The 22,596-nt window shown below is 40.2% G+C and overlaps 1 protein-coding gene across 1 annotated transcript; it reads left to right on the top strand.

The window, feature by feature from the left end:
- The first annotated feature begins 257 nt into the window (after positions 1 to 257).
- On the top strand, positions 258 to 596 carry LOC130998499 (uncharacterized). Its single transcript, XM_057923916.1, has one exon. The coding sequence runs from the start codon at positions 258 to 260 to the stop codon at positions 594 to 596; it is 339 nt and encodes a 112-aa protein (XP_057779899.1).
- The last annotated feature ends 22,000 nt before the right edge of the window (positions 597 to 22,596 follow it).

The raw sequence follows: 22,596 nt of genomic DNA, 5'->3' as shown, positions 1-22,596 counted from the left end.
GTCAAGCAGAGTTGGCGAATAGAGAGATCAAGCAAATTCTGGAGAAGAGCATCGCCAACAAGAAGGATTGGGCGAAGCACTTAGATGATGCTCTTTGGGCATATCGCACTGCCTACAAAACTCCGATTGGTATGTCTCCCTACCAACTTGTCTTTGGCAAGTCATGTCATTTACCTGTTGAGATAGAGCACAAGGCATATTGGGCGACGAGGAGAATCAATTTGGAGTTCAAGGAGGCCGGTCATACAAGGCGAGATATGCTGACGGAGTTAGATGAGTGGAGGAATGAAGCTTACGAGAGTTCCCGGATCTACAAGGAAAGGGCGAAGAAGTTCCATGATTTGAACATTCGCACAAAGGAATTCAAGCCGGGACATGAGGTACTCTTGTATGATTCTAAGCTTCGTCTATTTCCTGGCAAGCTGCAGTCTAGATGGAGAGGTCCTTACGTGGTTCACAAGAGTAATTGGAATGGGACCTATGAGTTGCTTGCGTCGAATGGGTCTACTTTCACTGTTAATGGCCATCGCCTCAAACCATATTTCAAAGCAGAGCTGGACCGCGACGTGGAAGTGGTCAACTTCGTTGATCCGTGATTTAAGGTATCGTCGAGCTCTAGACGTTAAATTAAGCACTTGTTGGGAGGTAACCCAACTATTTTTTTCTTTGTTTTGTTTTCCTTCCTTTTAGTTTCGTTGTGTTTTGTTTTGTTTCTTTTGTTTCTTTGTTAAGTTTGGGGGCAGGTGTTCTCTGCCAGATTTCTGGTGGTTTTAATGTTCCAGCGCGGCCATTTTCCTCACTGCACTTTTCCACGCTGCACATATCTAGCGGAGCCACTCAATTCGCTGCCCCGTTAAGCGCTGCTCTGCCAGCGATATGCTTATCCGCGCTGCGCCGCTAGAGAAGTCACTCTCACCTCTGAAACAGACCGCAAACCCTCTTCTTCACCACTTCGCCCGATGATTCAGTTTTTCATTGCCGATAATCAGGGACGTTTTCTACACTCTTAATATTTCTTTTATGCCCTGAGGACATGGCATGCTTTAAGTGTGGGGGAGTGGTGTTTTGTGCGTATTTTTTTTGAAAAATTGGGCGAAATTGATTTTTCTATGCTTAGTTTTTGGTCTAGAATCTAGCTAATTTTTATGAATCTGTGGAAGAGAAGATGGTTTTCGATGTGAATTTTGGGTTTGTGAATGAATGGAGGATATTCTTGTTTTACCTTTGATATATGTTTCTTGATTGTGCAAAGAATTATGAGTTTTGTTGCAACACTTTTGTAAGTTAGTAAAACGTGATTTGTCCGGTAGATGCTAGAAGGAGTGTTGTCATTATGATTGCCTACGATCGTATCTTATCTGTGAAATGTGAAAAAATGTTGGACGAATTGCCAACTTCAAAATTGCCAGCTCTGAAACATCTGGCCTGTTCTATAATGTGATAGCTCTGAGTCTCTGCTCCTCTAGTCTAACTATGAGCATGGGAAACCACGTGAAAAGACTTTGGATTACATCCAAATGGTTTTCTTTTATGAATTATGGCTCAACTGTCGAAAATCTCAAGCACACAAAGTGTGAAAAATGGTGATATTGATTATAAAGGCGATCACATTAGGGAATTCACTTCTAGCGGAGAATTGGGTCTGATCGAATTACTTGCATTACTCTTTTGTTGCTTCTTAAACTTTGAGTTACTTGCATGACCGAGAGATGTATGTTGATTGTAAAGTTTTGAATTGACTTTGTGAATGATTGGATGGAAATAAACGTTGTTGAAATCGATCTCTTCCTAGGATTCATATAGATTTTGCTTGAGGACAAGCAAAAGGCTAAGTGTGGGGGAGTTGATTTATGCTTAATTTACACTATTTTTAGGGGTTTGTATGTGCGTGTTTTAGGATAATCTTCTGGAATTTGGTGCGTTTTATGGTGTATTCTATGCTTTGCAGGAGATTTAGGCTTACCAGATGAAAAAATGCAATGTTGGAGAATTTTGGATTAATTAGGCGTTTTCTAAGTGTTCTGGAATGCCAGAGCAGAGGAATCAAAAGCCAGTCCAGAAAAATCCGCGGAATATCAGAGAAATCTGGCAGAGGAGTCTCTAGCCAGAGGAGTCGCGAGGCCAGAGATATCAATGCCAGAGGCGAGACCATTTCTCTAGCGAAGATCAGAGAAGTCATTGCAGAGGGATCGAGTCCCCGCTGCCAGAGAAGTCAATGTCAGAGGAGTCGCTTCCCCCGCTGACCAGAGAAACCGAAGTCAGAGGAATCGAACCTTCAGTGCAGCGGAATCGAGAAGCCAGAGCAGAGGAATCACCTATTCCTCTGCCGAGAAGTGCCAGCATCAGAGAAGTAAAGTTCAGCGCTCAGAGGCCAGAGAGATCACCCGTTCCGCTGGCGATACCATTCTTCTGGCGTAACTCATTTCTCTGGCAAGGTCCGTTTTCCAGAGCACGCATCCAGCTGGAAAGTTGCCTTATTTTTATACGATTCTATTACCTTTAGAATTCGATTACCTTTAGAAGTATACTTTGCATGGCAACTTTCCATGATGATCCGAAGGAAGTTTGAAGCCTATAAATAGGTCCTCTTTTGGCCTTTCAAGGACGACATCATCAGACGGCAGACCACCGAACCCTAGCATTCATACTTTAGTTTTTAGCTTTAGATTTTTATTATTTTTCTAGTTTTTAAGGCTTGGATCAAGATTGAAGATTCAAGTCGCTACTTCAGTTTTTATTCGGTTTTTATTAAATTCAGTTTTTACAATTGCTTTCTCTTTAATTATGTTTATGTTTGATTTCATTATGTCTGGCTAGTCTTTTATTCTGAACCTAGGGTTTGTACATAGCTGATTGATTATGTGTTTTTGATTTATTGATATCAATTTGCCCTCCAACTTATGATTCATGATTCCTGGTGCTTAATCTCTTGTGAATTATCTGATCAATGATTTACATGTCTAGCTGTTCAGTTTGAGTCTTGAATGCGATAATTGTTCAGCCGATTCAGGAATGCATGATATAGTATTATCCTTGAGTCTTGAATGCGATAGGTGAACCTATAGGAAGCTATTCTTTATGTGCTATTTGGAGTTAATTTATTCCTTGGAGTCTTGAATGCGAAAAGGGGTTTATTAATCTACGTTCATAGGTGGTCGTTAGAGACGCTTGTGAATAATATAGTGATCTTTCATCAGGGTTGGATTAAAATTGGTAATTGAATCAATAGGTTGAATGCATGTAGTTGATTGGTGAAAATACATCCCTAGGGTCAGAGTTTTCCATATTTGAATTTATCTACGTATTTTTATTAGTTTCTATTTGCGTTTTAATTTACGTCAACCAATCTCTCCCTTTCGTTGCCTGAATATTACTAGAGTTCAATTAGGATTACTTAGAGTGATTCGTTGTAATAGTCCCTGTGGATACGATACTCGGTTACTTGTTATATGTGCTACAATTACACCGTGTTAGTTGCGGTATTTTTGTTGCTAATAAAATAGTGATCATGTTCCCGATGACATTATCCGTCTTCGTCTTTTTCCTTTCTCACTGCGTGATAAGGCGAAGTCGTGGTATCATACACTGCAGCTGGGATAGAATACCGTGTGGGAGGATTTGGCTCATGCGTTCCTGTGCAAATTTCATCCGCCTGGCCTTACTTTGAAATTGAAGATGGACATCGTGCAGTTTCAGCAGTATGAGGGGGAAAAGCTGGCGGATACTTGGGAGCGATATCAGGAAAAGCTCAGAAAGTGTCCAAGGCATGGATTTGATGAAGGCACGCTTGTGATCATGTTCTACAATGCCTGTGGGGAGAGAACACGGATGCATATGGATACAACTGCAGGAGGATCTCTGCTTCAGAAAGGCAGTTCCGGGGCATGGAGCATCATTGAAAGTATGGCTGCTACGAGTGTTCAATGGCCATCAGAGAGAGTACAATTGAAAAGGGTGGCAGCAGCTTCCAGCTCTGATCCTATGGCAGCGATGGTTACACAGCAGGCAACGATTGCTACGCAGCTGGTAGAGCTGACTACTAAGATCAGTGAGTTGAATCGAGGACAGCCAGGAATGTATAGCAGAGGTCAGCAATATCAGCAGGGCCAGCAGCAGTTCCAGCCAAGAGGACGCCTACATCCGAATCTATCCTATGGAAATCCAAACAATGCTTTGCAGCCTCCACCTGGGTTTTCTGTGTCTAGTAGAGGAGTTATCAATGAGCCGAAGAAAGGATCGCTTGAGGTTATGATGCAGCAGGTTTTAACAGAGGTGTCTAGTATGAAGACAACTGTTAATACAAGGATGACCAATTTGGAGTCTCAAGTGGGTCATATTAGAAATAATTTTTCAGCACTTTCCAAGCAAGTGCAGATGTTGGAGACTCAAGTTGGTCAGATGGCCAACCAAGTAGCTGCGCAGCACAAGCCAGGCCAATTCCCGAGCAACACTACTATCAATCCAAAGGACCAATGCAATGCTATTTTCGATGGCACTCTGTATCCAAAAGATATGAGGATGAGCAAGAAGAACGAACCGCCAAGTGAGGAACCATACAAGGCTCCTGTTCCACTTAGGGAATACATCCCAAAGGTTTTATTCCCCCGTAGGCTGATGAAGAGGGAGGTGCTTGAAGAACAATGTGCTGTGAAGCCAAGCGAAAAGGTGGATGCCACGGAAATCAAGCTGGAGAGCTCCCATTGCAAGAATGAGAAAAAAGTTATCAATCCCGAGGAGACAGAGCATCAACGTGTAGTGGATGAGCTAGAGAGACTACTTGAAGAATCGGACCGGCATGCACAACCTCAAACTCTCTCAAAGTTGCAGGATCCCAAGGAGAAAATCCCACAAGCGAAAGCTTTGTGCACTGAGCTGTCAATGAAGCTACTACCGAAGAAGGAAGATTCGGGTAGCTTCACCATTGAGTGCGAGATTGGAGGAGAGCTCTTTCCCGAGGCTCTTTGTGATTTAGGGGCTAATGTCAATGTGATGCCCATCTCTGTTTTCAAGCGGCTGGGAATTAGAGATCTCAAGCCGACCTCGATGGAGATTCAGATGGCGGATAGATCAAGAGTGAAGCCGAGAGGAAAGCTTGAAGACATCTTTGTGAAGGTTGACAAGCTCGTCTTCCCTACGAATTTCTTGGTCCTCGATATTCCTGAAGATGAAAATCCGCCGTTGATTCTTGGTCGATCATTCTTAGCTACAGGGTGAGCTATAATAGATGTGCCGAATGGAAGCGTTATCTTTCACGCAGCTGATGCGCATGAGTCATCTGTCTCTGTTCGTGTTAGGCGGTCTGTCACGCCCACTGCGTTTGATGTTCATTGAGGCCTTGAGGTATCGTCGAGCTCTAGACGTTAAATTAAGCACGTGTTGGGAGGTAACCCAACTGTTTTTCTTTGTTTTGTTTTTCTTTCTTTTAGTGTCGTTTTGTTTCTTTTTGTTTCTTTGTTTTGTTTGGGGTTTTTAGTGCAGTGTTGAGCTTGGAAGATGCGGGAACTCGCATCTTGTTCATACCACCACCATGGAGCATGTGTTTCTGTGAGTAGTGACACACATATCATCATCCCTCCAAACTTATTTTTGAACTTATGTTCTGTAATAAGTTTGGGGAAGGGGGGTGAGAATAGATATGTGTATCACTTTTATTCTTTTTGTTAGCTTTATTGTTTTATCCTGCTTGGTTGATGGTGTGTGTTTTTTGTTTTTGAGATATTTATTGTTCCATTAGATTTCTGGTGAGATGCCAAAGATGATTTATGGGAAAAAAATTTGGAGTTTGATTTTCTTTGATGATTTGAGCATAATTGGAACTAATTTGCATAACCTTAGAGTGATTTTAACCTTGACTTTTGGACGTTGAATAAACTTGTGAGATTTTGAGCTATAACTATTATTCATACACAATTTATTCTTTGTTGTGAGTTTTGTCATGCATGTTGTGATCTTCTAGAACTTGCCATGGTTTCTGTGTCGAGGTTGCTGTTGTGCCCAGGATTAGGAGATGATTTTAGGCCATCTTTCGTTAGCCACAATTTTTTCCAAACACTGTCCTTAACGGAAAAATTATCCTTTGTTATCCACTTTGAGCCTATTTAGCTTATATTCTTTAGCCGGATGATAGGGGGTGATGAAGTATATGGGGATCTTTGTGTGGTGAATATTCATAGTGGGTTGTGAAAAAGAAGGGATGATTTTGTGTTACTATTTACTCTTATAAGCTCTAGAAAAGTTGTGGAAAGAAAAAAAAAAGTTGTTCAAGAAAAAGAAAAAAAAGAAAAGAAAAAGAAAGAGAAAAAAGTGTGAAGTCGAGTGTTTATTGAGAAATTTGTTAGAAAATCGACTTTGTGTGTTGGAAATAAATGGAGAGCATAAAAGAGTGTTTAGTTCTGTATTGTGATGATTAAATCTCTTGAGTTGTGTTGATTATGGTGATATAGTTGGGTGGAAGATGGAATTTATTCCATACTTGATTTGTGAAGCTATAAGGTTGGTGTTCTTGATCTATTTGAGTCACTTAGCCTATATTTCCCTACCTTAACCAATGTCCCTACATTATAACCCGAAGAAAAAGACCTTTTTGATCTTAGTCCTGGCACACTATTAGCGATGGAGATTGTAGACGATTGGCAAGCCTATGGTAAGTGATCTATATTGTATTGAATTCGATGAGAGCATACACGTCCTATATATTCCATCAAATTCGATGAGAGCATACACGTTCCTCACTCGATGAGAACATACCTTGTGAGATTCAATTGTTTGGAATGTCAAGGTTGATTTTACTATAGGTTGTGTTTATTGGTGAATTTTGTGCTTAATTATTGAGGATTTGAGAATTCTATCATTCTTTATTATTCGGAGGCATTGATGAACTAGATTTCTTACCCATTCGTGTTATTGATTGTGTTCTTCTCATTATTCGAGGATGAACAATGGCTTACGTTTGGGGGAGTTGATAACACTCATGTTTCCATGGTTTTTATTGTTCATTTGATGATAATTTTATAGGAAATTGAATGTTGGATGATTGTTTTGTGCTTAAATTGCTTTATCTTGTAAAACATGATTCTTACTCGAACTTTCAAGGAAATTGTAGGTTTATTGAGTCCGAATTTGGAAAACTATGCTGAAATAGAAGTTGTAGATCGTCTCGATACGAGTACAGGAGTGCAAACGGATTGCAAATCGGAGTTTGGAGGAGAAAGTTATGGCCGAAACAAAAACGTCGCACGCAGTAGTCAAAACTCGGCGGTCAACGACTTTGACCGCCGAAAATGGGCATTTTGAAGAAGAAATTCGGCGACCAAAATGGCGAGCGCCGATTTGGTCACCGAGATCTCTGTTTCAGTTTTGCACTGCGAATTTTAAATTCGGCGGGTGCCGAATTTGGTCATTTTTCAGCACAAAAACGGCGGTCAACACGGCGACCGCCGAGTTTGACCGTCGAATTTGGCGGGTTTGCGAGTTTCCGATTTTTAGAGTTCTTCTGGGTTCCAAACACTGTATTTTACCCTGATACTTTAAATAGGCCCTCTTTTGACCTATCTAGGGTTTCCAGCTTTTATTTTTCAGTTTCATAGCTTTAGTTTTTATTGCTTTCCAATTCTTAGAGCACTGGATTTTGATTTCTGCAAGATTGAAGATTCAAGCTGTTACATTCATTTACTACGGTTTTATATAATTTAGTTTTTACAATTGCTTTCTTATTTATTTTGTTTATGTTTTATTTTAGTATGTCTGGCTAGTTTGTTAATCTGAATCTAGGTTTGTATATAGCTGATTAATTATGTGTGTATGATTTATTGATATCAATTTGCCCTCCAACTTGTGATTCATGATTCCTGGTGCTTAATTTCTTGTGAATTATTTGGCCAATAATTTACATGTCTAGTTGTTCGATTTGAAGACTTGAATGCGATAATTGTTCAGCCGATTCAGGAATGCATGTTATAGTAGTAGCCTTGACACTTGAATGGGATAGGTGAAACTATAGGGAGCTATTCTTTGTGTACGCTTGAGAGTTAATTTATTCCTTGGAGTCTTGAATGTGAAGGGGGGTAAATTAATCTACTTTCATAGGTGTTCGTTAGAGAAGCTTGTGAATAGTTATGTGATCTCTCATCAGGGTTGGATTAAATTGGTAATTGAATCAATAGATTAAATGCATGTAATTAATTAGTAAAAGTACATCCCCAGGGTCAGAGTATTTTAATATTTGATTTATTTATCATTGTTTTTCTGCTGTTTAGATTTTTTATTAAGTTTAGTATTTGATTCACCGTCTTTTTTTGCTTTGCCTGTCTACTGTGAGTGTGTGTTTAGGGAATAGCTAAAGTAATTTCAGTTTTACAGTCTCTGTGGATACGATACTTGATTGCTTATTATTTGCTACAATTGCCTGTGTTAGTTGCAGTTTTTGTTGCTAAGAAATTAGTGATCATAGACAGAACATCTAATAGAGCTAGGAAAGTTGTAATCAGGACTGCCAGAGCCCAAGCAGGGCAGATGATGACAATTACCAGCATGAATACTGATGTAGAATTCTCTTTTGGACCAAAAGACGAAAGACTGCTGGTGAAGCCACATAATGACGCCCTGGTGTGCACAGTTGAACTAGTAAACTGTCTAGTTCATTGATTTTTCGTGGACACAGGAAACTCAGTCAAAATCCTGTATGGGGAATGTTTACAAGCCATGAATATAGATGCTCAATTGAAGACCGCAACAGACCTTCTTTATGGATTTGCAGGGGAGATGGTGGTCCCCATAGTACATGTTGAGCTACCACTCATGTTGGGAAGTCCAGCAGCACGAAAAACTAGGATGGTGGTGTTCGTCGTCATTGATCAACAAAGAACTGCGTACAACGTGATTCTTAGGCGTTCGGCCCTTGATGTTTTCAGAGCAGTGGCGTTGATTGACAAACATGGTTTTCGTACCTCAATTCCACATGATTTGTTGTCATTTCCCTTCATATTTTGCTTGCCAATGCGTGTTTGTACCCTAATGTTGAGTTTTATGAAGATTTGATTTCTTGGTGTAGTTTTGGAGTGATTTCAGGAAAAATCAAGGATTAATTGGAGGTTTTTGAAGTCATGGCATTGAATTACATCTCGAGAGGAATCCGTGAGCGCAAACGGCGATCAAATCCGAGTCCGGACGAGGGAGAACGGAGCAAAACGAGCGGACTGCGCAAAACGCCCAGTACCCCGCGGTCACCACCCGCTGCCGCGGGGTGGGACCGCGGGTCAGCTGCCCCCGACTCCAGGAGACACCCACGGTCACCACCCGCGGCCGCGGGGCGGGACTGCGGATCCCCTGTATTTTTCCCACATTGAAAAGGCGGGATTTCACCCCAAATGGGCCCCAATCGCGATTTTGAGCCATAAAACCTCATCCCCCCCCCCATTTTTCACATCCAAGCTCATACTCACCCATTTCCATCTTCCCCAATTCCTCCACACCAAACCCTAGCCTCCATTACCACATCTTTTTACCAAGATTGAAGGCATTGAAGAGGAGAGAAGATTGAAGAAAGCTTATTAATAGGATTTGTCACTTCTTACTCTCTCTTTCATTTATGTATTTCTTTGATTTAGGTTTGTTGTTTGTGAACATGTTTGGATAAAATCCCCCATTGGTTTGGGGATTAGGCTAGTTGATTATGTGATGGATTGATTATTATGCTTAATATATATCTTGATTATTTCCTTGTTATTATCTTTTCAAGCCCTAGCTTTAATTCTTGTTTGGATTGTTGGCCACTTTCTATGCATTTCTAATTTGTGATTTGAATCGGGAGAGGATAATCATAATAGATTAGGAGCTTGAAACATATTGACTCAATAAACCGGAAGGTTGAGAGTTGGGTGAGAGTTTACCGATCATTTGTGCTCTTGGGAGTTATAGGTTAGAAGTTGACCGGAGACGGCAACTATGACCCGTAATCTACAGTTTTAGTCGTCCGGGAGGGGGCTAGAACTAGTGGGGAGATCACTCTAGATAAATAGGAATATCAAGACTAATATTGAGCTAATTTGAAGTCCATTGCTAATCCATCGTTGCCTAATCCCTAAACCACCTTCATCACTTAATTAATCCACTTTATTTGATTGTTCTTATTTTGTCGTTGAATTTGTTAGTTAATCAAACCACTCACCTCCTTGTTTAGTCTAAATAACTCTAGCATAATGACTTAAGGTAATCAGTAGAATTTGACTACTAATCCTTGTGGAATACGACCTTACTTCCCTATATTGCAACTACACCGTATACTTGCGGCGTAGTAAAAATAATAGCGAACATTGATGTACTATTTAAAAAAGAAGTTTCCTGTTGAAGGAGGAGGGGGAAAGTGTATGGTAATCAAGTCGCAACCAAGGAATGCTATGTTCGTAGAGTGAGTCGGTAGATAGATAGGGCCAAATCCTGTCCAGCGGAGACAACGCTGATAATAAAGAAACAAAAAACATGAATGATATCAGGATCTAAAGCAAAATTTTTGGAAGTAAAAGAGCACTGCAACAATCCAGAACAACCCTTAATCACACCACAAGGTCAATGCATGAGCATTGAGCTCATACCAGGAAAAACAGGGTTCACCATGAAAATCGGAACAAACATGAGTCCAGAAGTACATGTAGAAGTAATAAGGTGTCTGAGGAGGAATGCTGACATGTTTACATTCAGTCCTACAGATTTAAAGGGAATTTACCGTAGTTTTGCAAAGCATAGGTTCAATGTAGACTCGACAATCAAACCTGTGAAACAGAAGTTACATTCATTTTGGGTTGAGAAGGAGGCTGCTATAAGAGAACATGTGTGAGCACTTTTGTAGGTAGGACACATAGTGAAAGTACAATATCCTTCCTAGATATCCAACACAGTGATGGTAGCTAAAATAGAAAAGACATGGAGAATGTGCATTGATTTCAGAGATCTCAACTCTGCATGCCCCAAAGATCATTATCCGTTACCGAGGATTGATCAACTTGTAGATGCTACAACGGGCTGTAAACTATTGTCCATGATGGACGCTTATCAGGGCTACTACCAAATCAAGATGCATCCAGACGACGTTGCCAATAATGCCTTTGCAGTGTGTGAAGGCACATTCAGGTTTGTGTTCGCTATTATTTTCACCACGTCGCAAGTATACGGTGTAGTTGCAACATAGGGAAGCAAGGTCGTATCCCACAAGGATTGGTGAATTCAAACTTCTAAATACTATTAATAGTTGTTTTCAATCTATTTAGACAACCAAAGGTGAAGAGATATTGAAGGTTAAATCAAAGTTAAATTAAAGCAAGCAAACTAAATAACAATAATATAAACTTAGTTAATAAATTGGGGAATGACTCGAAGGAAAGTTATCCTAGGGACTAGATTTCGATGGATCGTAATGAACTTCAATCTAAATCAATATAAATCTTGATATGGCCTACTTATCTAGGGCGATCTCCCCACTAGTTTTAGCCCCCTCCCGGACGACTAAAACAGTAGATTATGGGTCATAATTGCCGTCCCCAGTCAATTTCTAACCTATAACTCCCAATAGCTCAAAAGATCAATAAGCCCTCACCCACCTCTCAACCTCCCGGTTTATTGAGATGATATGTATCAAACTCCTAATCTATTGTAATTATCCTCTCCCGATTCAAATCGCAAATTAGAAATGCACAAAAGGTGGCCAACCAATCATACAAGAGATAAATCTAGGACTTGAAAAGATAACAATAAGCACAATCAAGATATATATTAAACAAAGAAATCAATCTATTACAAATCCATCTAATCTAATCCCTAAGATAAGGGATTTTAGCCAAGCATATTCATAATAAAAATAAATCCCAAGTCATAAGAAAACATAAATAAAGATATAAGAGATAGAGATTCATAGACAAATCCTATAATCTTGATCTTCAATCATGTAATCTTGATGAGCTCATTTCCAAGTCTTCCCCTTCTTTCTTTGATTTTTGTGTTCTTTTTGTTTGTGGAAGAGAGAAAAAATGGTAGAGAATGGAGGCTAGGGTTTGGAATTGGAGAGTTGGGGAAGATGGAGTGTGTGTGTGATGTTTGATATGAGAAAAGAGGGGCAAAATGGAGTTTTGGGCTAAAAATCACGTCTGGGCCCACCAAAAGGCGGATCCCCGCCTCTTCCCCGCGGTCACGGCATGAACCGTGGTTGAAAACGCGGTTGGAAGCAGGGGAGGCCGCGGTCATGGGCCGCGGCCGCGGCTCGGACCGCGGGTGACTGTCAAAAACGTTCAGGACTGCTCTGGAGCAGAGGCCCGCGGTCGGGCCTGCGGTCGGGCCCATGGCCGCGGCCCGGACCACGGGTTACTGGGCAATTTTGGAGCAGAGGCCCGCAGTCGGGCCCGTGGCCGCGGCCCTGACCGCGGGTGTCTGGGCTTTATGCGCAGTCCGCTTGTTCGGCTCCGTTCTCCCTCGTCCGGACTCGGATTTGGTCACCGTTTGCGCTCACGAATTTCTATCGAGACATACTTCGATCTCATGTCTTCAAAATCCTCCAATTAATCCTTGATTTTCCCTGAAATCACTCCAAAACTACACCAAGGAATCAAAACTCAACAAAACTCAAAATTGGGATACAAACACATATTAGCAATCAATTCATGGGGGAAAATGACAACAATTCATGCGATATTGAGGTACGAAAACCATGTTTGTCAGTTTGCTAGCATGCCATTTGGACTCAAGAACACAGGGGCAACATATCAAAGGATGATGGATAAGATTTTCAAAAACCAAATAGGAAGAAACATGTCGGTATATGTGGACGATATGTTGGTCAAAAGTTCGAAAGCTGCATCTCATCCTCGAGATTTGGAGGAAGTCTTCGTTGTCATCAGACAACATCGCCTAATGCTTAATCTTGCTAAATGTGCCTTTCGAGTAAAAACGGGAAAATTTCTTGGTTATCAAGTTACACCGAGAGGGATAGAGGTCAATGAAGACAAAGTAAAGGCTATTGTGGAGATGTTCTCAGCACAAAACATCAACGGGATTCAAAAGCTCAATGAGAGGATAACATCGTTGAGCCGATCCATCTCACGGTCAGCGGATAGAAGCCTCCATTTCTTCAAAATATTGCGGAAATGAAAACAATTTGCATGGGATGAAAAATGCCAACAAGCTTTCCAGAAGTTAAAGGAGTACCTAACAGCGCTGCCAGCTCTTACCAAGCCTGTTCTTGGAGAAACCTTGTATCTATATTTTGCACTGGGGAGAATTCGCTAAACTCAGTCCTAGTGAAAGAGGAAGAAGGTCAAAAAAAGTCAATCTACTTTATCAGCAGGGTCATGCAAGGCCCAAAATTGAACTACACACTGACGGAAAAAATAGGCACTAGCTATCATGGTAACAACACGAAATTTGAGACTATAATTCTTGTCCCATAAAGTGGTAGTAAGAACTTCTCTACCCTTCAAACAAATACTGGGCAAACCTGATCTATCCGGAAGAATGGTCAAGTGGGCCGTAGAATTGGGAGAATAAGATGTGGATTTCGAACCACGAAATGCCATAAAATCTCAAGCCCTATAAGATTTTATACAAGAAACCACAAGAGGATTGCCAGAGCGACCATGGACCGCTTATGCATCATGTCCCCTCAAGGAGATGTAATACAGGTAGGAGCGAAATACGGAGGTAAATAGCTTCCAAACAACGAAGCAGAGTACGGGGCTATCATCAAGGCTTTGAAAATCGTAATGGAAACATGAGCAACTAAGGTGCATATTAAGACTGTCTCGCAATTCGTAGCCCAACAATATGCAGGACTCTATGATGTGAGAAAAGAAAGAATGAAGCCTATGTCGCCAGCATAAAAAACAAAGATGTTCAATTGGAGAAACTAGTATTTGAACAGATTGCGAGGGAAGAGAACGATAGGGCTGATACTATAACTAGAATGGAAAGAGCAGCCGAGGGTTCGTGGAATGGAGAGATAACTTTGCTACAAGAGACAATGGGACTAGAAGAAACAGCGGTGATGGAGATTCGTGAAAAGCCCGATTGGAGGGCTTACATTATACACTTCCTAAGAACGGGGCAGCATGTAGAACCTGGGTTAACCCTGCAGAACCCATACGCCAAATACTGTCTCATAAATGATCAACCATACCTCAAATGTCTATGGCCGGAGGATGCACAATATGCATTAACAAAGATACATTAGGGCTGCTGCGACAACCACACATGATACAAAGACTTAACCAGGAAGGTCATCAGAGTATAGTTCTATTGACCGCAGATGGGCAAAGATTCCTAAGATTTCGTGATAAAGTGTTGTCAAAAGCACGCACCAAGAATAAATGCACCAGGAGAAGAGATAAGAGTCATGCAAGTTGTGTGCCCTTTTGATAAGTGGGGAATTGACATTGTAGGAAAGTTACCAACAGCTCCAGGAGGAGAAGTGTTACTTGATAGTGGCTTTTAACTATTTTTCCAAGTGGGCTGAGGCAGAAGCGATTAGAAGGATTTATAATGCGACAATAGAAAAGTTCATTTGGAGAAACATATGTTGCCGATATGGTGCACCTAGAATACTAATATCAGACAATGGTACGCAATTCACAAGTGCAAGAATCCAAGACTTCTGCTCCCGTATGGAGATAGAACAATGCTTCGTATCAGTAGCCCACCCGCAAGCTAATGGTTAGGTAGAATTGACGAATCGCACCATATGCGATGGAATCAAGAAAAGGTTGGAAAAGTGTAGAGAAAAATGGGCGGAGGAACTAGATACAGTCCTTTGGGCTTACAGGACAAGTCCTAGAACTGCAAAAGGCAAGCTCCTTTTACGTTAGTATATGGCTCCAACACCGTCGTCCTTACAGAAGTAAGGTTGGCCTCTCATTGGGTGTCCAAACATATACAAAAGATCAAAACTTGGAGATGAGAAAGATGGAGTTGGAAATAATCGATATGGAGCAGGACTCAGCCTAGATCAGGGTTACCAAGTACAAAAGCATCATCAAGGCAAGATATGACAATAAGGTAAACCCCTGGAGATTTGAGAAATGGGACTTAGTCCTGAAAAAGGTTGATGCACTAAAGCCCGTTGGCAAATTTGAGCAAAACTAGGAAGGACCATACATTGTCGCAAAAGTATTAAAAGGAAGAGCCTACAGGCTCATGGACGAAACATGGCTCCCTTTGCCATGTCCCTTGAACATCAACATGTTCAAAAAGTTCTTCGTTTGAACGGCAAGGAAACCACAACTTCACCGGATCAGATCTAATAAACTTGGCAGCGTTGCTTGTTTATTTTCTTCATTTTTTTTCCTGATTTCTTTAAATTTTAATGTTGTTCTAGACTGGGAACTTTGTTTCCTAATGGGCTTTAATGAGGTCTGGCCAGGATATTTTCTCATAAATAAAATTTTGCCAATGGGTTGTACAAAATCTTGAGTCGCTTGTCAAAAACTATTGGTCATATGTTCGCATGAAAAACTCATATATCACCAAAAAAGTGGGGGGGAGGGGAAAAAAAAGACATATGCGAACCTTACTCTAGAAATAACAAAATCTTTGTGCCAAAACTGATTGGGTTCAAGAGGCTCGAATGAGCCAAGCTCCAGAAAAAGCCCGAAAGGGACTCAACAAGCTCGAATGAGCTCTATACCAGCCAAAACCTGCAAGGGTCGCCAAAACCCGCAAGGGTTGCCAAAACCCCTACGAAGCCCCTTAGATCCTTAACCCTATGACCCAATACCTCAAATCCTAGATCCCAAATCCTAGGTTCTAAACCATAAGCCCTAAAGCTTAAGCTATAGGTCATGAAATACTCCTACCTAAGTCTCAAGCCTGCACCCGAAAGGGTACCCCAAGCTCGCCAAAATGCACAAGGGTTGCCAAAACCCTGTTTACTTTTGCAGGGTCAAGAGCCAAGAACAGGAACCCCTAGATGCACTTAACTCCTATGGGATCAAGAGGACCAAACAACTCTATCCAACCTCAAACAACGCTGCCCGAACCCGGGAGAACCTTCTACGACTAAAAACTACTGAGACAAGAGCCCTGCTAAAGCTTTTAAAGAGCCCTACACACTCCAGCGGCAAAACCACCGAAGCAAAAGAACTAGGGACGACCTAACAGGTTTGATTACACTTACCATGTTAAACTGTCGAATAAAAACGTGAGAGTAAGCTTGACCATGATCTAATCATTAACTGGCAGAATTTGAGAATAACTGTCGCAACCCGACATCTAGCTAGTGATAGCGTAGACCGGGTATCGATATGACTAAATAAAAGAATAAAGTAAAGATAGAGAAATCAAATTGAATATCAAGCGGAAGCTCACAACAATACTTGCAAAGGCAATTAACAATAACATCATCTCAAAGACATAAGTATTACAGGGTTCATAAGTTCAAAAGTATTAGGATTCTCGACAAAGTTTACAAGGCGGACATAGTTAAATATTCACAAAGGTTCATAATTTACAGAGTCTCGCAGCAAAACGTGAACAAACTATATGTATGAAGACATATAGTCGAGAGTATACTTCTTGACTAAGTCCATAATATAACTCCAACATCAAAACGCTACCGTATGAAATAGAAATACGGTAAAAGGATAACATCATCTGAAACAAGCCCCCACTAGCACCAAACCAATCTCCCTCCTCGCTTATCCTGCACATTTAGAGATACATGCAGGGCTGAGTACAGAATACTCAGTGGACAAAAGCCGAAAAACAATGAAAGCTTGCTCATAGAGCTATAAATTGAACTTGCCACATTATAAGCATCACACAGGGATTTTAGTATAAACGAACATGTGCAAGCAATTTCACAAACCATAACATCACAATAAATTAACTGCGTAGTTTAAACATTCATCATGCATGTACCATATCCACTATTCATCATCAAAGGTACTGAGGCGTAGGCTTCCCTCTCAAGTTGTAACACCCCGCATTTTTTTACCTCATATTAAATATTTTGAGATTTATTTTTAAGAGCACTGAGTTATAAAAATAAGCTTATGATGAGATGAGATATCCAAATAGATTGAGTTATTATATTTTCGATGTTGGAACTAGAGAATGAAATACGTTGAGAAAATAAGGATGTATAGAGATGTTGGTTGAACATTGATGCAGTTAAAATTTTCTTTTCTTTCTTTAGTTGGTGGCAGCTCTGGCGAGTCGAGCTCTGGCAAATCCGAGCTCTGCTCTGGCAGCAGAGCTGAAAACCGAGCTCTGCTCTGGAAAGCAGAGCTGAAGTTGAGCCGAGCTCTGCTCTGGAAGCAGAGCTGAAACCGAGCTCTGCTCTCGAAACAGAGCTGAAAACCCGAGCTCTGCTCTGGCAGCAGAGCTGAAACCGAGCTCTGCTCTGGAAGCAGAGCTGAAGTTGAGCCGAGCTCTGCTCTGGAAGCAGAGCTGAAAACTCGAGCTCTGCTCTGGCAGCAGAGCTGAAAACCGAGCTCTGCTCTGGAAGCAGAGCTGAAGTTGAGCCGAGCTCTGCTCTGGAAGCAGAGCTGAAAACCCGAGCTCTGCTCTGGCAGCAGAGCTGAAAACCGAGCTTTGCTCTGGAGACAGAGCTGAAGTCGAGCTCTGCTCTAGAGCAGAGCTCAATCGAGCTCTGCTCTGGAGGCAGAGCTGAAGTCGAGCTCTGCTCTGGAGGCAGAGCTGAAGACGAGCTCTACTCTGATGGCAGAGCTGAAAGCTGAGCTCTGCTCTGCTCTGAGTGGCAGAGCTGAAGTCGAGCTCTGCTCTGGTGGTCGAGATGTGCTCTGCTCTGGTGCGGAACTGACGTAAGAGAGGAGAGTCAAAGCAAGTGGATAACTAAGCAAAAGGGATAAGATGTTTTATGCAAGTGGATAATTAAGCATGTGTTATTTATCCAATACTTGATGGCTAAGTAAATGGGATTAAATAAAGCAACTCATTTCTCTTTCATCCTCACCATAGCAGCCGTCCCTTTCATCTCTCTTCTCTCTCTCTTTCTCCATCAACACCTTCCATTGTTGGGCATAACCAAAGCTCCATAGATCAATTCTACACCATAGGAAGCTCTTAAATCAAGCTCAAAACATCATTATCTCCATAAATCAAAAGCTAGAGTGTGATAGAAAGCTTGGTTTCAAGAAGGAGGAGCTATACTTTTCTCTTCAAAAATCATAGAGTAAGCTTCTAAACACATGAATCTATTTATATTTAAGCTTGATAAACATGTAAATGGAGGATCAAAGCATGAAAACATCACCTTATCTTTTCTTCAATATTTTCGAAAATTACTAGGGTTGGAAGTCTTCTAAAATATTGTCATCTTCTAACCTTAAGTGGAGAGTATATACATGCTATTAAGATGTTATTTATTTGTCTTTTGAATGAAAAGCATGGATTTAATTTGAGATATGGAATATTGAAGGTGTTGGGTTGTGTGATGTTGGAAAGTTGAAGTTCATGAAGAAAGTGAGGATTTGAGTATAAATGGCAAGTTAAATTTATAGCTCTAAGAGCGAGATTGTTTATTTTCGGCTTATGTCCACTGAGTATTTTATACTCAGCCCTGCATGTATTTCTAAATGTGTAGGATGAGCAAGGAGAGAGATTGGGGAACTGCTGGAGGGTTTGTTGTTTCTAGACGACATTTGAGTACCGTATTCTGCTCCTATACGGTAGTGTGAATAGTTGAAGACTATGTCCTTTGAACTTAATTAGGATTGTCACTCTCAGCTATATGTCTTCATACATATAGTCTGATCACGTTTTGCTGTGCTACCCTGAACAATTTGAATCCTTGTAAATATTTAGCTATACTTCCTTTGTTTTCGTTGACTAGAACCCTGATACGTTTGAATGTATGAAGCCGACAATATTTCTATTAAGATTGATGATATTTTATTTGCTTGAGCATGAATTATTATTAGCTTCCGCTTGATGAGTCATCTAGTTTTCCTTGTTTTACCATATCATTTTATTAGTCGTATCGATACCCGATCTACGCTATCACTGGCTAGCTGTCGGGCTGCGACACAAGTACCGTGATCGGCCGACCCGATCGACGGCTCACAGTCACCTCTGTGCACAAAATCCTGTTTGTGGCAGGATCGAATTCGTCTCCATAGTAAAAGGTAACATACATGTTTATCATTAAACCTTGGCAAGTCAATTAGTTTCAACATAACATTAACTTAAATCATTATCATACTCATAAACATCATTTCATTTTAGAAAGCTTGTATAATAGGGGTATTAAAATAATGCCCACCTGAAGTCTTTAGCTTACTTTCCTCAATACTTGACGTAACTGATTTTCGTCCTCTGCTCGTTTTCAAGGATTTGGAAATAATAAAAATCTTTCTTTGACTTCAACCTTGAGAAACTCTTCCAATCTTGGCTTGATTCAAAGAAAATGGATGTTTACAGCTTGATTTAGGATAAATCTAAGTATGAGAAAGATTTTTGGAGCTTGATAATGACCATCAATGGTGGTAGGGAGAGAAAAGAAAGTGAGAAGGAGAGAGGAAGAGAGAGATCGAAATGAGGGGGAGAGAAGAGAGAGAGGGAGATATTTTGTCTAAAGCTTAAACTTGCTCAATAAGCTACAAATCTAGCTTCTCTAACACTTCACACTTGCAACTTGCCCACTTGCACAAATATCCCTAATTTAGATTAAGAATAAAATATAATTCTACACTAATTAATGAGATCAAGCTTGTAGGAAAAGCTAAGTTAGGAAAAAACACTTACTAATTAAAAACCATAAATCAAAATCATCTAATGGTGTGATCAAATAATTAATCATAATTAGAACACACATAATTCTCATCACATCTAACTCATAAAATCAATTCCAAAAAATTCCCTTATAAAAATTATATAATAGATAGCAAAATTAATCATAATTCACCATTTAAAAATTATCATCTCTATATTACTACGTCCAAGAAAAATTATAAATCAATCAATCTCAAATATATTATCACGTAGGTCACATAAAAGATAATAAAATCAATTATTATCACTCAAACATGACACCTCAATCAGTTAAAATCTAACGACAATTTAATCGTCTCATGAATCTCGCAATACTCTCTAGTGATTCTCACTCACATACATCGTCTCTATTTCTTATTCGGTTATCACTGTAACCTTTAATAAAATAACTATCACGGAAATAAATCTATTTTCTAGACCGAAAAGAGAAACCATAATTCCATTCTCAATTCAATTAGCATCTCTATCTAAACTCATTCTATCAGTATGAGTCACTCAAAAATTCTATCGTTGGACCTCTAAAATACTCCTACCTTAGTCTGCTGTGAAACTTCGTCTTATCAGTTATAAGCTAATGCTAAAATCTTAGTACTCTTAATGATGTCTCAATAATATAAGTAATAAGGAAAAAATGCGGGGTGTTACATCCTACCCCCCTTAAAAAAAAATTTATCCCAAAATTTGAGTTATTCACCATCGGAAAAAAGCTCAGGATACTTTTCTTTAGTCTTTTTCTTCGAGTTCCCAAGTTGCTTCTTCTTGATCGTGATGTCTCCATTAGGGATGTCAATCGGGCCAGCCCACCGGGTTTTCGGGCTAGCCCTATCGGGTTCCGAGTTAGTCGGGTGCGGGCTAATCGGGTTGGAGATTTTTTTGGGTTTTAAATCTTCAACCCTAACCCTAAACTTTCGGGTTTCGGGCTAGCCCATCGGGCTAATCAGGTTAAAGGCGTAAAAATAAAATTATCATTTGTATTTTATTATTCCTAATGATCTAATGTATAATGTATAAAGTATACATAGATATTAAAGATATAAATTATATAGCAAAGCATGAAATGCAAAAATATAAGATATTCAAGATTACATAAACAAAATTATATTAAAATGAGATAGTAAAATTTAACATGTATCAATGCACTAGAATCAATCTGGATAATTACTGAATAATTAGTGGATTTGCCATGCACGTCTCATTGACAAAAAAAAAAAAAATTGGTATCACTTTAAAATGAGATACTAATAATTAATTTCTAACTAATGAGATACTTATAATCAATTTCTACAAAAAAATCCGTAATTAATTTCACTTTTTTTAATGAGATTGCACACACACACATATATATTCTAACTAATTAATTTCACTTTTTTTTAATGAGGCTACATATATATATTTAAGCAAATACCATAGATCTAAACATAGCAGAAATTGTAACTGGATGCATCAATCACAATTCCGCCAGCCCATCGGGCCAGCCCACCGGGTTTTCAGGCTAGCCCTATCGGGTTCCGGGTTAGTCGGGTGCGGGCTAATCGGGCTGGAGGTTTTTTCAGGTTGCGATTTTTCAACCCTAACCCTCTAATTTTGTCGGGTTATTCGGGTCGGCCCACGGGTTTCGGGCTGCATTGACATCCCTAGTCTCCATTGTATCTTGACCAAAGTAATCGACTTGTTTCATAGTTGTGAATCTTCCTGTCCAGCATAGCATCAGATCTTTCTTCATAGCTCGGGTCTGGTTCAAACGATAGTTCTTCGGGCGAATGACATGTTTAGAATTAAACATGTACTTCCTTAGTTGAGGCATGTGGAAATCGTCATGAACATTTGCGAAGCTTGGCGATAACGCAAGTTTGTATGCAACATGACCTGCTTGTTCTAATATGTCGTATGGTCCAATGGATCGGCGCTTAAGCTTTCTCTTGATCCTAAATCGATATACTCCTAGAGAGGGTTGAACTCTCAAGACAACTTTATCGCCAATCTCGAATTGGATCTCTGCTCGTCTCGTGTCCGCGTACAACCGTTGATGATTTTGACCTTCTTTGATTTGTTACCTAGTCATCTCACCAGGTGATCATTTTCTTCAACCATCGGGTCCAAGTGCTCTTCTTTCTCCTTCTTCATCCCAATAAAACAGGGTTTGACGCGTTCTTCTGTAGAGTACTTCGTGTGGTGCCATGGTGATAGCGATTTATAAATTATTATTGTAGGAAAACTTGATTTGAGCAGAAGTTGTTCACATTGAGCTCATATTTCTAAAACCATTGTCTAAACTATATCATCTAGAATGTAAACAGTCCTCTCAGATTGTCCATCCGTCTATGGAAGGACAAAACGATGCTAAAATTGCTATCGAGGTGATTGTTGTTGGGACTTCATGCAATCGCATGATCTCACGAATGTAAATCTGAGCTAATTTGTTGGATCCTTAAGTCATCAGAATTGGTATGTAGCAAGAACCTATCGTTAGCTTATCGATAATTGCGCAAATGGCCATTTATTTTCTCTTCGACATTAGCAATCTAGTGACAAAGTCTCTAGCAATGTGGTCTGACTTCCCTTCTAAAATTTCTAATGGGTGTAGCCTCCCATAGGATTGCTGATGTAGCGACTTCACTTCCTAACGATCAACCGCTATTTTACGAATGAAGCTATCTTCTCGTTTTATGCCTCTTCATCAAAACTTTGTCTTCAAGTCTTGGTACTGTTCCGTGATTCCAAAATGTGTTGTGTAGCGTTCTTTACTGCATCTACGTAAATAATGTATTCCATGTCCTTTTCGAGGTCTATGAGGCGCAGATCGTTTGGCATGTCGTCGTTGTTTACTCTAGA

Source organism: Salvia miltiorrhiza, chromosome 8 (assembly GCF_028751815.1).
Source record: "Salvia miltiorrhiza cultivar Shanhuang (shh) chromosome 8, IMPLAD_Smil_shh, whole genome shotgun sequence".
Lineage (NCBI taxonomy): Eukaryota > Viridiplantae > Streptophyta > Magnoliopsida > Lamiales > Lamiaceae > Salvia > Salvia miltiorrhiza.
Note: the sequence above shows the minus strand (reverse complement) of the source record. Positions and strands in the feature narration are given on the sequence as shown.

Excerpts from the sequence above, each read along its gene's own strand:
- LOC130998499 (XM_057923916.1), top strand. The coding sequence starts at position 258 with ATGCTGACGGAGTTAGATGAGTGGAGGAATGAAGCTTACGAGAGTTCC.